The sequence below is a fragment of the Stegostoma tigrinum genome, chromosome 6 (assembly GCF_030684315.1).
Source record: "Stegostoma tigrinum isolate sSteTig4 chromosome 6, sSteTig4.hap1, whole genome shotgun sequence".
NCBI lineage: Eukaryota > Metazoa > Chordata > Chondrichthyes > Orectolobiformes > Stegostomatidae > Stegostoma > Stegostoma tigrinum.
Window position 1 is genome coordinate 17,314,343 of NC_081359.1, and position 14,443 is coordinate 17,328,785.

Consider the following 14,443-nt stretch of genomic DNA (forward strand, 5'->3'; position numbering starts at 1 on the left):
AATATTCACAAGTTCAACAACTCTGGTCATTCTAGCTGCTCCATGATTTATATTGCATTTTTCCTGCCCAATGAACTAGCCTTATCCAAGATGCCTGCAGTGTGAATAGAACAAAACACCTCTTGACCACTCATATTGCAATAAATCTCTACCTTACAATGTCACATAATGCTGACTGTCACTGGATAATGTCATAACTCATTGGAGATAATACCCTTTAAATCAAACCCAACTATTTCCTGAGTCACACAAATGCAGAAGTTGATTCAACAAACGAATTGCCTAATTTTAACTACTTCATGTTAAAAGGGACATGCACACCAGGTTTTTTTCCATTAACAAGAAAATAACTATGTATTGTAATCAAACAGTTTTTAACCAACAGCAAAGGTAGACCAGACAAATTGCTAGTCATTAGCTGTATAACATAAGCAAAAACAGTAAAAAGTCAGGTTTTAAATTTAGAAAATAGGAATAGGCCATTTGGCCTTTCAAGCCTGCTCCACCATTGGCTATGACCAAGGCTGTTGATCCAACTCAACAGTCTGATCCTGCTTTTACCGCTCATCCTTTGATCCCTTCTGCCCCAAGGGCTTTCTTCAACCTTTTCTTCAAATTGAACAGTGTTTTGGCCTTGACTGCTTTCTGGGATAGCAAATTCCACAGGCTCACTACTCATCTCAGTCCGAAATGGTTTACCACACGTCCTCAGATTCTGACTCCCGGTTCTGGGCTCTACTGCTATCAGGAACATCCTTCCCGTATCTACATCTTCTAGCTCTGTTAGAATTGTATTGGTTTCTATGTATTATCACCCCTCATTCTTCTGAACTCCGGCAAGTATAATCCTAATCAATTCAATCTCTCCTCATTTAGCAGTCCTGCTATCCCAGGAATCTGTCTGGTAAACATTTGCTGTTCTCCCTCTACAGTAACAACATCCTTTCTCAAACGTTACTAAAACAGATTATTCCAAGACCTGCACTCTGTTCACGACAAATGACAACACCTTCCATTCATGAACTACTTCAACTCCCCGTCCATCCTGGGCCTCCTCCAGTGTCACAATGATGCTATCCGAAAACTGGAGGAGCAGCAGCTCATATTCTGCTTTGGGAGCCTGCAACCCAAAGGTCTCAACGTGGACTTTACCAGCTTCAAAGTCTCCCCACCTCTGGCATCATCCAATCACCAACCCTTCCTCTCATTCCACAACTCCTTGACCAGACACCTGTCCATCTTCTCTCCCACAAATCTGCTCACCCCACCTCTCTGACCAATGCCCAACACTGCCCAGCTGCATTCACCTATCACCATCCCACCTACCTTCCCCTCTATTTATTTCGGAGCTCCCTACTCGCTCCCCCATTTCTGAACAAAGGTCCTGACACAAAGGTCAACTTTCATCAGAGGTTCTTACTATCTCAGCTGACCTCTCTACACTCCTTCCTCAACTGTTCCAATAAGATAACATTATAAAAAAAAAGTATGCTTCATGTGCTCCAAGAACTTGTTTTCAAAACTGCAAACAACTTTTTGCAAAAATTTCGTTGGCTTAAAGAAGTGTCTTTTCCCATTTTAGTCCACAGTCCAAAAAGAAAAATGGTCTTTTCAACAAATATATCTTTGTGGACTATTTGTGATATCCTGTATTGTTCACAACTTGCTTACAACCTATCATATTCCAGTTTAAGGAATAGGGTTTGGGTGAAGTGCAAAGTAAACTCAAGGACGGAACTAATGCTCAATGATGAAATATGCCTAGTGCATCCTTTGAGTCTTAAAAAATTAAGGATTACGAACAGTGCCACATCAAAGGGTTATTCTGTAAAATAAGAGCCCATTGTATCAGAGGCAATATATTAGTTTGGACACAGACTGACTGATCAGAATCCAAGAATGGGCATAAAAAATATAATGAGAGAAAATATAAACTAGTCCATTTTGGCAGCAAAAATAAAAATGCAGTGTATTACTTAAATGGAGGAGATGAATTCTAAAAACTCAGTATGACAGAGGGATCTGGGTTTCCAGGCGTATGAATCCAAGGAAATTAGTATGCAGATACAGAAAGAGATGATGAAAGCAAATGGAATGTTGCTGTCATTGTAGAGGAAATAGAATGGAAAAGTAAGGATCTGTTACTACAATTTCAGAGAATGTCAGTGAGGCCACCACTTAGGAATAATGAAGTTTTTAGGCTCCTTACTTACGGATGTAAATGTCTTGAAAAGGTGTTCAGCGAAGGTTCATTTGGATGAGAGAATATTCTGTAGGTACAAATTGGACAAACTGGGCCTGAACTCATTTGGTACTTAGGAAGAGGAGTGGTAATTCTATTGAAACACATTCGGTTCTGAAAGGATTTGGCAGGGTAAAAGCTGTTTCCCTTGTGTTAGAGATGAAACATACAAAATACAATCTAAAATAAGGGTTTTCCTATGTAAGTCAGTGATGCGGAACCTTTTCTCCCAGAGGGGTGTAAGTCTTTGGTGCTGTCTTTCCCAAACAGCAGTGGAGGTGAGGTCACTGAATATTTTTAAGGTAAAGTTGGATAGATTCACGACAAATAGGAGAGTTAAACTTTATTAGGGGTAAATGTGTGGTGTCAACTCCACACTATCAGCTTAGCCATGAGCTGATGAAATGGTGAAACTGGACAGAGAGGTTGAATTCGTATGCATATTCAATTATCACAAACATTCCTGTTAACTGATTGCAGGATAAAATTTTCTACATATCAGGGTCAAAGATAAAATAAAAATGATGGATGAGAATATAAATAAATTGACAAATTAAGTACTCGAAAGACTATGCCAAGACAGAATCCAGAATACTTTCATCAAGCTCTTGTCGAAACTAATTTGCCACTGTACTTGATAACAAAGTGTGAAGTTGGATGAACACAGCAGGCCAAGCAGCATTGCTCCTGAGATGCTGCTTGGCCTGCTGTGTTCATCCAGCATCACACTTTGTTATCTTGGATTCTCCAGCATCTGCAGTTCCCATTATCACTGCTACTGTACTTGAAACTGTTTGCAGTTAAACTTCCGTCCCATTCTCACCGCTGAAGAAAACGCTACAAAGACTGTGCCCATAATCAGAGTGGTTACACTAGCACGGTCACACTCAATTCAGGCTCACACATAAACCAGGTTAGTTAATATTACCACATGTCTCTCCAGCTGGTAGTGGGAAACTAATGAAGTGAACCATGCAAATTAATCCTGAAGCAACTGTCTATATGATTTAGTTCAATTAGGTTTAGTTTAGACATCTACCAAAACCAGATTAGAATCTACTGATAGTGCTAACACCAGCTAATAGTCTGCACCCAATGAATGTCCAAACAAATCAACTGGACCAACTAGAGAAATCAAGGGAATGAGCTCCAATCTCCTGTTTCACGAAGTATGTGGTGGAACACCAGTGACAGTTTTAGTAACCAGCAAATAGTGCCCGTTTTCTCTACACTTTTTAAAACCAGCCATTCTTGTCAAAATGTTCAGTTTAATCAAATCAATCTATGAGGTCGCCCAGAGCCGATGAATGGAACTGACGGCCTTCGCAGTCCCTCATTGGTATTTCCTGATTTTAATGAGGGTTAGATCCCCAATTTGTGACCCTTCCGGCATATTCCAGAGTAATAATCCTGCACTATCAACATCCTGGGGATTACCATGGACCAGAAACTCAACTTCTAAATACAGTAGCAGCAAGTAGGTCGGAGGCTACAGATAGTACGGTGAGTAACTCACCTCCTGATTTCCCAAAACCTGTCCACCTTCTATATACAAGGCACAAGTCAGGAGTGTGATGGAATACTCCCCATCTGCCTGGATAGTGCAGCTCCAAAAATATTCGACATCATCTAGGACAAAACAGACCCCCATTCAATTTACAGCTCATCCACAAACATCCACTTCCTCCAGCAACAACATTCAATAGTGGCAATGCATATCATCTACAAGACGTACTGCAGAAATTCATCACAAAAATCCTTTATTCACAAATAGCATCGTCCAAACCCCAGACCAATTTCATCTAGGACATGACCAGCAGATACAGGGGAATACAACCACCTGCAAGTTCCTTTCTTTCCAAGCCATTCAGCATCCTGATTTGGAAATGTGTTTCTGTTCCTTCAGTGTTGCTGGGTCAAAATTCTGAAACTCCTCCTTTCCAGCATTGTGGGTTTACCTACAACTGTTTAACAAGGCAGCTCAACATCACCTTCTCAAGAGCTGTTAGGGATGGGCCAGCCAGCCAAACCCATTTCCCATGAGTAAATAAAAACAAATAATGATATAAAGGAGCAACAGCCTAACAGATCAAACAAGGTCTTTTTAACTCAACACGTTTTTCAGAAAAACTACTTCAATAGAATGTTGCAAATTCCTTGCAATGATTTGTTTTAAGTAGACAGGTTTTCTACCCACCATTACCAGAGACACAGATTAACTGGTCTAACAACTTGCAGGCCTGGGAGAGCCCGAGGGTCCAGAGGTGGTTTGAGGGTTGGAAACAAGTCCAATCCTGGGGTTTAGACACATGAAATAGCCCACGGGAAACTGTGCTGGGATCCACTGGAAAGGGAGAACCCTGAAATCTTGAAACATGACCAAAGCGGGCAGGAAAGGTCTGCATTCATCATCTTTCAATGGAAAAATGCCCAAAGAATCAAAGTTGCTTACGGCTTCAGATCCCTGCATAGACCCATAGTGCTAGGAGCTGTTTGGTTTTCTTGCACTCTGATATAAAAAGCTTAAAAAAAACACCAAATCAGTTTTCTTCAAAACTGAAAAACTTTCATCTCCCCCATGTTCCTCACACCAGGAATTCCTTGCCCTGGAAATTCATCGCCAATCACCCCAGATTGCTCCTGGATCTCCCTCCCAATCAGCACTATTTATATACCTTCACACTGCAGCATTTTGTGAAGGCCCCCCACCATTGTTTTCTCAATAGCAATTAGATGTGTGCATTAACACTGGCCTTCAGCTTTTCTGGAAAAAAAACTTGTTAAAGCCAACAGAACACATAATAGTTTTAATATACTACTGTTTCAATTTATCCAAAAAAAAGTAGCGATGCAAAACTGTAGTTACCAAACAGAAACAGCATACAATTTTGAGCCTTCCCCTGCAACCACAGGAAATGCTACACTTGCCCCCGCACCTCCTCCCTCACCCCTATCCCAGGCCCCAAGATGACTTTCCACATTAAGCAGAGGTTCACCTGCACATCTGCCAATGTGGTATACTGTATCCAGTGTGGCTTCCTCTACATTGGGGAAACCAAGTGGAGGCTTGGGGACCGCTTTGAAGAACACCTCCGCTCGGTTCGCAATAAACAACTGCACCTCCCAGTCGCAAACCATTTCCACTCCCACTCCCATTCTTTAGATGACATGTCCATCATGGGCCTCCTGCAGTGCCACAATGAAGCCACCCGAAGGTTGCAGGAACAGCAACTCATATTCCGCTTGGGAACCCTGCAGCCCAATGGTATCAATGTGGACTTCACCAGCTTCAAAATCTCCCCTTCCCAAAACCAGCCCAGTTCGTCCCCTCCCCCCACCGCATCCCAAAACCAGTCCAACCCGTCTCTGCCTCCCTAACCTGTTCTTCCTCTCACCCCAAGCCGCACCTCCATCTCTTACCTACTAACCTCATCCCACCTCCTTGACCTGTCCGTCTTCCCTGGACTGACCTATCCCCTCCCTACCTATCTTCTTTTCTCTCCATCTTCGGTCCTCCTCCCCCTCTCTCCCTATTTATTCCAGAACCCTCACCCCATCCCCCTCTCTGATGAAGGGTCTAGGCCCGAAACGTCAGTTTTTGTGCTCCTGAGATGCTGCTGGGTCTGCTGTGTTCATCCAGCCTCACATTTTATTATCTTGGATTCTGCAGCATCTGTAGTTCCCATTATCACTGATACAATTTTGAGGACCTTTCAAAGGGAGTACTCAACAGGTAGGAGATACCATAGGATGAAGTGGGATGTTGGCTTTACATCCCTCTAGTACAACAATCCACTGATTTCAATGAAATTTCAATGAAGTATGCATGTGAAGTGCATGTGAAACCAACACTGCACCCAAGAACTGTGCAAAGGAAGACAAAGAAAATGATTAAGATAAAGAAAATCAAATGAGTAAACTAGCAAGAAGTATTAAAAATTTGACTGCAAGAGCTTTTATAGGTATGCAGAAAGGAAAAGTGAGCAAAAATAAACATGGGTTCTGCAATAACTGTACAGAGGTCAGTGTCCCATCACCAAGGCACTCTTTATTTACACATGCACAGTACATGGACACTGACCAGCTAATCTCAAGAGTGAGGTGACTTAGAGTCTTGTTTTTAATCTGTCAACAGGACTCTGATTGGCCTAGGTTAACAACCCCAATCAAGGCTCTCATATTCAACGAGATCCACCTGGCCCTCATTTCAATTGCTACATCCCTCCCCTCCGAATCCAGGGACGTAGGTCTGTTCTTTCTCTGACCCATTTTTGTCCAAGATCCCGTTCCTCCAATTCTGACTTGGACATGGGTGCCATGCACCGGACCGTCACCTGTCTCTTGTGCCCGGAGCGTCTCGGGAGAAATTCCTCCTCTTCTTCAGGCTGAGACATCGGCTGCATTCCTCTCCAACTCTTGAGGTTTCTTGGATGCTGAATGGAAGGGGAGAACCCACGGTTTAATGACAGCCTTTCTGGCTGGTGTGAGGGGCCAGGTATGTTTTGCTCCTGCCCAGTTTGCGACGTAGCAACTTTGATCCATGTTTGTTCAGGACTGTCGCTCTTGCTTAGAGCAGGCACCGGCCAACATTGGTGTTCCTATTGCCATTTCACCCAACCCCTTCACACTATCGCCCTGCCAGGTCCAGGACTATCAGGTTTACTTTAATGTGGACTCTTCTCCCCTTCAGCAATTCTGCTGGAGCTATCCCCGTGTGAGGGCTAGTCCTATAATCAAACAGGGACTGGGATCATTTGGTATTGAGCGAAGCTGTAGGTTGTTTCTTTCAGCCTAATGATTGGTTGATGGATGGTATGGAGCCACCTGAACATACCGAATACCATTCGACTTTAGGAAATACTTGAAATCCTTGCTGGTAAATGATGTCCCATTGTCCATATTCAATATTTCCAGGAGGCAGTACATTGTGAACAATGCTTGCAGCTTTTTAATAGTCATCCCTGAATTTGTTAAATGAACTGTATGCATGTTCAACTACTTTGTATGGAAATCCACAATTATGAAGAACTTTGAGCCCATAAAAGGACCGGCATAGTCAATGTGTAATAAGTCCAGGGTCTACCGGGCCATTCCTAAAGATGGGGTGTGTACGTGTATGTTCCGGAAGTAATTTGTGTCCTGCTTGTCGCTCTGGACACTGCCCCACAAACTGATTTGTCAACATCCAATCCTGGCCACCAATCACAAATGCCAACATTTCTATTTTGGAACCCCCTGGATGACACTGGAGGAGTTCAGCCAGTATCTGGCAGTGACGTTTACTCAGGACAATCACTTGCTCCCCAAAGTAATATGCCATCTTCTATGGTGATCTGATCGCGAGGATCCAGAAAGGTCTCAATTCTGGTTGTGATGGCCCTTTTGTTTTCCTCATCAACACCAGCTGTTTTAATTTTGCTGGGATGGGATCCTTTTGTCCACCGTTAGATAATGTCAGTGGTGACCAGAAGTGTGTCCAGAAAGTTTAAAACCAGAACAGTCTTTTCTAGGGGAGGTACCACTGTTGTTGCATTTGCTATGGGAGGCGGCTCAAGGCATCTGCATTTGCCACTCGGCCTCCTAAATTGTGTTTCAACTTGTAATGATATGCACTGAGAATAAGTGCCCATGACTGAATTGAACAATAGGTTATGGGTGGCACAGACTTGTTTTCTTTAAGTAATCCTAGCAGGATTTGTGGTCTGTTATATTACAAATTTACACCCATAAAAAGGTATTAATGGAACTTTCTTACACCAACAGTGGCCTCCAAACCTTCCTTCTCAATCTGGATGTATTTGCGTTCAGCATCCACCAAAAAGTTTGGGGAACATATGCTATCAGGTGTTCCTCTCTGTTGGGCCACCATTACTGTTTGGGGAGACAGTGAATCTCAGCACCACATCTCACTTGGCATTGTGGTGGGTCAACATCTTAGATCGTAATAGCTGCTTTGTCACTTCCCTAAAGGCTACTGCTTGACTATGGGACCATTTCCGAGGCTGACCTTTCTCAATAGCAGGTGTAAGGGTGCCAAGATGGAGGCCAGGTTACGTATGAATTTTCCATAATAATTCACCAACACAAGGAAAGACATTGGAGCCAGGGCCACCCTTGATCACACTCTTCCAATGGGTGTAACCTGATTGTGGCCTTGCTAGAACCCAGACTGGGCATCACTGAACAGGTTATTGTGAGCAGGTGCTGCTTGATCGCACTGTTGATGACACATTCCATCACTTTACTGATGAATGTGAGTAGACTGATGGGGTAGTAATTGGCTGGGTTGGATTTGTCCTGCTGTTTATGTAAAGGACATACCTGGGCAATTTTCCACATTGTTGTAACTGTACTGGAATACACTGGCTGGGGGAGTGGCAAGTTCTGCAGCACAAACTTCAGTACTATTGCTGGAATATTTTCAGAGCCTGTCTCCATTTCTTGATCACACGTAGAGTAAATTGAATTAGCTGAACTCTGGTATCTGTAATGGTGGGACTGCTGGAGGTGGTCAAGATGACTCATCCGCAGCTCTTCTAGCCAAAGCCTGCTGCAAACATTTCAGCCTTATCTTTTGCATTGATGTGCTGGGCTCCTCCATCATGGAGGATGAGGATATTTGTGGAGCCTCCTCTTCCAATGAGTTTAATTGTCCACAACTATTCAGGACTGGATGTGACAGGGCTACAGAGCTTAGATCCGATCCGTTGGTTGTGGGCTCACTTAGCTCTATCACTTGCTGCTTATACTGCCTGGTGGCTTCACGAGGTTGACACCTCATCGAGGATGGTGATGGTGACGTCTGGGGCATTGTAAGGTATGGTTCTGGTGTATGACTATGTCGGGCTGTTGCTTGACTAGTTCGTAAGTCCGCTCTCCCAATTTTGACACTAGCTTCTAAATGTTTGAGGACTTTGCAGGGTCGACAGGGCAGTTTCTACCATTGTCTTTTCTGGTGTCTATGTCAATGCCAGGTGATCTGTGATCTGCCAGGTGATTCATTTATTTCAGAATTTGTAGCAATTGGTACAACTGAATGGCTTGCTAGGCCATTTCAGAGCATATGAGAGGTCAATCACAGTGCTCTTTGTCTGGAGCCTCACGTAGGCCAGACCAGGTAAAGATGGCAGATTTCCTTCCCTGAAGGACATGAGTAAACCAGATGGGCTTTTCAGTCAGTCAACAATGATTTCATGATCATTGGTAGATTTTTATTTTGAATTCAAATTCCACCAACTGCCTTGGCAGGATTTGAATCTGGGTGCCCCAAACATTAGAGATAATGGGAACTGCAGATGCTGGAGAATCCGAGATAACAAAGTCTGGAGCTGGATGAACACAGCAGGCCAAGCAGCATCTCAGGAGCACAAAAGCTGATGTTTTGGGCCTTCATCATCTAGGCCCGAAATGTGAGCTTTTGTGCTCCTAAGATGCTGCTTGGCCTGCTGTGTTCATCCAGCTCCAGACTTTGTTATCTCGGTTGCCCCGAACATTAGCCGAGTTTCTAGATTAATAGTCTAACAATAGACGCATTGGGCCATCATCTTTCAATTAATAGATAAAAACATCAAGCAAAGACAGGATAGTGCAGGAAAACAGTGTTGAAATAGAAGACCAATGATCTCACTGGCGAAGTGAATTCCAATGGCTGTTTGGCCACACCCACTCCTATTTCTTTTGTTCTTGCATTAATTGCAACAGTTTGATCCCTGAAAACTTAGGTAAACTTTTACACAAGGTCTGTGAAACATTCTGTACTTTAAGCCAATTGTCCATAATAAATTTCTGTCAAAGACCGACTTTTGCACCTTACAGGTGTAAATATCCACCTTACAGGTACATATGCAATTTTGAAACAACTTTGGTAAACTTTGAAGTACACACCTGAACTGCTCATAGGTAATGTTGCAGAGCAGGTACTTCGGGTCATATCCTCCCTTTTTACATCCCGAACACATCAAAAGAAATAGAAGTATAGCGCATTTTTACAGTCTCTGGGTATGTCAAGCCCAACAACGTATTTCTGAAATACTTATAAATGTTAAGAAGTCAGGGCTGCAACAGATAATTTGTACACAGAAAAGTCCCACAAACACAAACATTTTATAAAATGATCAATGCTTTTTGAAGAATATTGGTCAAGACGTGAACATTGCTAATCATAATTGGGAGAATGCCATGGTTCCTCTTTGATTTATGTGGCATGGAGTGATTATAACTATGAGGGGGTTGAGGGGCTCTTAACTTAATATCTATTCCAAGAGACTATACTACTTTCATTATAATTCCCTCAGTTTTGGGGACACATCAGCCAGAATTTGGTTCTCGGTCTCTAGAGTGTCGAAAAATATCTGAGTGAAAAGGCCAGTGCAACCCACTGATCAATGGCTACTCTGAGCACAAAGAACCTTGGAGAACCAATTTGGTTAAAACCAAAAACCATCACAGAACAAACTACAGATTTTGAACATTATACACATTCAGACACTCACAGGTTTATGTAACACCTATATATCATAACAAAAACATATGAAGACACTACAAGGAGATGTTAAACAGAATGCAAGTGTTAAATACAGTGATATTAAAGTAATTAACAAAAAGCTTGCCAAAACAGACAAATTTTATGGAGTACTTTACATGAAGTCATTGAGATGGAGAGATTTAGTCAGGGAATTACAGACATTACAGTTCAGGCATCTGAAGGGACAGCAGCCAAGAGGGAAGCACTTGAAACCGGGGATTGCAAGAAGCCAGAAAGGGGGGGGGGGGGGGGGGGGGGTGTAGATAATTCAGAGGTTTTATTTTAATTCACAGCATTCTGCCATCTCTAGCATTTCGTACCCTTACCTAATTGCCTCAGACAGGGCAGTAGTCAGCTGCCGTCTTTACCCACCTGTCCGTGGGATGTACAATTCTTTTCGGGAAGGATTTTTGGGACTTTTACCCATGGACAGTGGACGAAGACAATGCGGTTTCAAGACAGGTTAAGGATTTGGACAGAAACTTGAAGGGGGGTAGTATTCCTACGTATCTCCAGCAGTATCTTCCTATGGAATAGTGGTCACAGGTTTGGAAGGGCTCAGAGGCTGTGGTGAGGTATTGTTGTGTATCTCTTAAATGGAACACACTGCTGCCTCTGTGTATTGGTGTTGAAGTGAGTGACCGTTGAAGGTAAGGGATGGGGTGACAACAAACAGGATACTTCGTCCTGGTTGGTGTTGAGATTCTTCAATGTTGGAACCTGCACTGATTCAGAAGAGTGGACTGCATTCCGTCACATTCCTGGGCTCTGGGACTGAAGGAGATTACAGTGATAGGGAGGTGGATGTGGGCAAGAAAGAATTCTGTAAAAACCAGGTAGTCAACGTATGACAGGAAGAACTGGGGCCATGGACGAATGGGACTGTATTCAAGTTTCTGCCAGAATTTTGAATGATCCCAAATTTAAAGAGGCTGGCAGACCAGCCAAGAATAAGTTGGACTAGCTTGGGTTCTGGAAGGGCTGTTGACATTTACCCTCCGAGCTTATGGTGAGCGAGCGATAAAAAGTCTTCTATGTGTGGCAATGGAAGTAATTCGGGCCATCTGCTTGTACTGGCCCTCTGACAGCTGTCGAATCAGCCTCCTACTCTCTCAGAACAGAAACTGCCGGAGAAACTCAACAGGTCTGGCAGTAGCTGTGGAGAGAAAGCAGAGTTAACGCTTCGGGTCCGGTGACCCTTCCTCAGAACTGACTGTAGCTGGGTAAAGTTTAAAAGATGTCTTCTGGAAAGTTTGTTCTCTCGGGCAGCGTTCGAGAGCCAAAGCTTAATCCAAGGGGCTTTTGGCTAGCGGAACTGAAATCTTGACACCGCGAACTCCGAGAGGTTTTTAACCTTCCCTTCCCTCTCACCCCCCGAGAAGGCTGTTGCTAAGAGCGTTGGCGGTTGGTGACGATAAGGAAGTAGACTCGCCGCAGGTTACCTTGCAATCGTCGATCTCCGGCTCGCAGAAGTTGACAGGGGCCAAGCCCGGAAGGTAAAATCCCTTAGAGATGCCCAGAGCGGCCACCAACAGCGCCAGCACCGGAATCGACGAACGAGACTTGAAGACATCCAGCGCCATGACCCTCACCTTCGCCGGTGTTCACTAACTGTCGGCCGCCGGCCCTCCCTGGCTGCGTGCGCATCAAAGCCTTTTCTGCCTCTCTCTCACACGCGCGCGCGCACACACACACACACACACCCCGACACGTCACAATACCCGACACGTCACCTACGCAGCGCACACTGCTCTCTGGGATACCTGATGAGTCCTCCAGCCACAGTTCTGGAGTTGGGGTCGGGGTGCAGCAGTGTTGTGTTTCTGTTATCAGTGATAATGGGAACTGCAGATGTTGGAGCATCCAAGATAATAAAATGTGAGGCTGGATGAACACAGCAGGCCAAGCAGCATCTTAGGAGCACAAAAGCTGACATTTCGGGCCTGGACCCTTCTACAGAGGGTGAAGGGTCTATCTGATGAAGGGTCTAGGCCCGAAGCGTCAGCTTTTGTGCTCCTAAGATGCTGCTTGGCCTGATGTCTCTGTTATGCCGGATGCGAGCTTTCGTTGCCTTTTTCGGTTTCTCCGACTTAGGCCCGTGATGAAGAAACGACGTCGGAGAGAAACTTCCACGAAGAACCTTACAGCAGCGATAATTCGCCAAGATTTGTAACCGACAGCAGAGGGGAGCAGTTTGTGATCTGAAATTGTTGTGAGCTCCACCTTCTTTACCAGGGTTTAGGGTTCCCCCAGGTCAGAACGTGGGACTGGAATTTTGGTTTGCCCCCGGCATTCCTCAAACAAAAGCTGCACATTTCTGAGATCGCAGGAACTGCAGACGCTGGAGAATCTGAGGTAACAAGGTGTAGAGCTGGAGGAACACAGCAGGCCAAGCAGCATCAGAGCAGCAGAAAAGCTGACGTTTCGGGCCGAGACCCTTTCAGCCTTCCTCGTTATTTCAATTGCAAACTTCTGACAGTTTTCGTTTAGTTCCTTTGTGATTTTTGGGTATTGCTGGTAAAGCCATACATATTGCCCTTCTCTAATTGCCCCGGAAAATATGGTGTTGAGCTGCCTTCTTGAACGATTGCAGTTTATGTTGAAACACACCATAGTGCAATTAGGAGGGGATCACTATTACTGAGTCAATACCTTGGAAGTGTGAGGGGATAATGGGAACTGCAGATGCTGGAGAATCCAAGATAATAAAATGTGAGGCTGGATGAACACAGCAGGCCAAGCAGCATCTCAGGAGCACAAAAGCTGATGTTTCGGGCCTAGACCCTTCATCAGAGGTGATTTGGTTCCATGACAGTATCGGTAAGAATGACCACTCCACAGTTCTTATGAAGACAAAGTCCCACATTCACATTGAGAATAACCTGCATTGTGTGGAACTATCACTGTTGTAAATGGGACAGACCACGAATAAATCTAGCAACTCAAGACTGGACATCCATGAGGTGCTGTGTGCCATCAACAGCCGAATAGTACTCCCACACAATCTTCCCACTATCATACAGTCATATTTGGGGCTGTTCAGTACCATTTGCAACTCCTCTGACACTAAAGTAATCTATGTACAATTGCAACAAGTCCTGAACAATGTCCAGACTTGGGCTGATAAAGTGTTGCAAGTAACATTTTCACCAAGCAATGACCATCTCCAATAAGAGACACTCTAATCATGGTTCCTTGACATTCAATGGTGTTACCAGTACTGAATCTCCCAATATCAATATCCTTTGAGTTGCCATTTACCACAACCTTGACTGGACTCACCACATAAACATAGTGTCTAGAAGAGCAAATTAGAAGTTAGGAATGCTGCAGCGTGTAACTCACGTCTTGACTTCCCAAAGCCTGCCCACCATCAACAAGGTACAAGTCAGAACATGATGGAATACTCCTCACTTGCGTGGACGGCTGCAGTTCCAACCACACTCAGGAAGCTTGATGTCATCCAGGACAATGCAGCCCTCTTGATTGGCACCATGTCCACAAGCATGAACTCCCTCCATGACTGATGGTCAGTAGCAGCAGTGTGTATTATCTACAAGATGCATTGCAGAAATTCACCAAAAATCCTTAAGCTGCATCTGTATAGCAGGATAAGGGTAGCAGATACATGTGGGCACCATGACCTGCAAGTCCCCCTCCAAGCCGCTCACCATTCT

The 14,443-nt window shown here is 44.2% G+C and overlaps 1 protein-coding gene across 4 annotated transcripts in view; it reads right to left on the reverse strand.

The window, feature by feature from the left end:
* tm9sf2 (transmembrane 9 superfamily member 2) overlaps positions 1 to 12,435 on the reverse strand; it is a 52,868-nt gene extending 40,433 nt beyond the window's left edge. The window contains exons 1-2 of one of the 4 annotated variants that reach the window (XM_059646463.1): positions 10,127 to 10,241; positions 3,759 to 3,871 (exon numbers count right to left, since the gene is read on the reverse strand). In XM_059646463.1, coding sequence (XP_059502446.1) covers positions 3,759 to 3,871; positions 10,127 to 10,172 — 159 coding nt within the window. In that variant the 5' untranslated portion in view covers positions 10,173 to 10,241. Of the gene's footprint in view, positions 1 to 3,758; positions 3,872 to 10,126; positions 10,242 to 12,208 lie in introns of those variants that run through there. The other 3 variants (XM_059646464.1, XM_048533096.2, XM_048533097.2) reach the window with 3 other exon arrangements.
* Between the last annotated feature and the right edge of the window lie 2,008 nt (positions 12,436 to 14,443).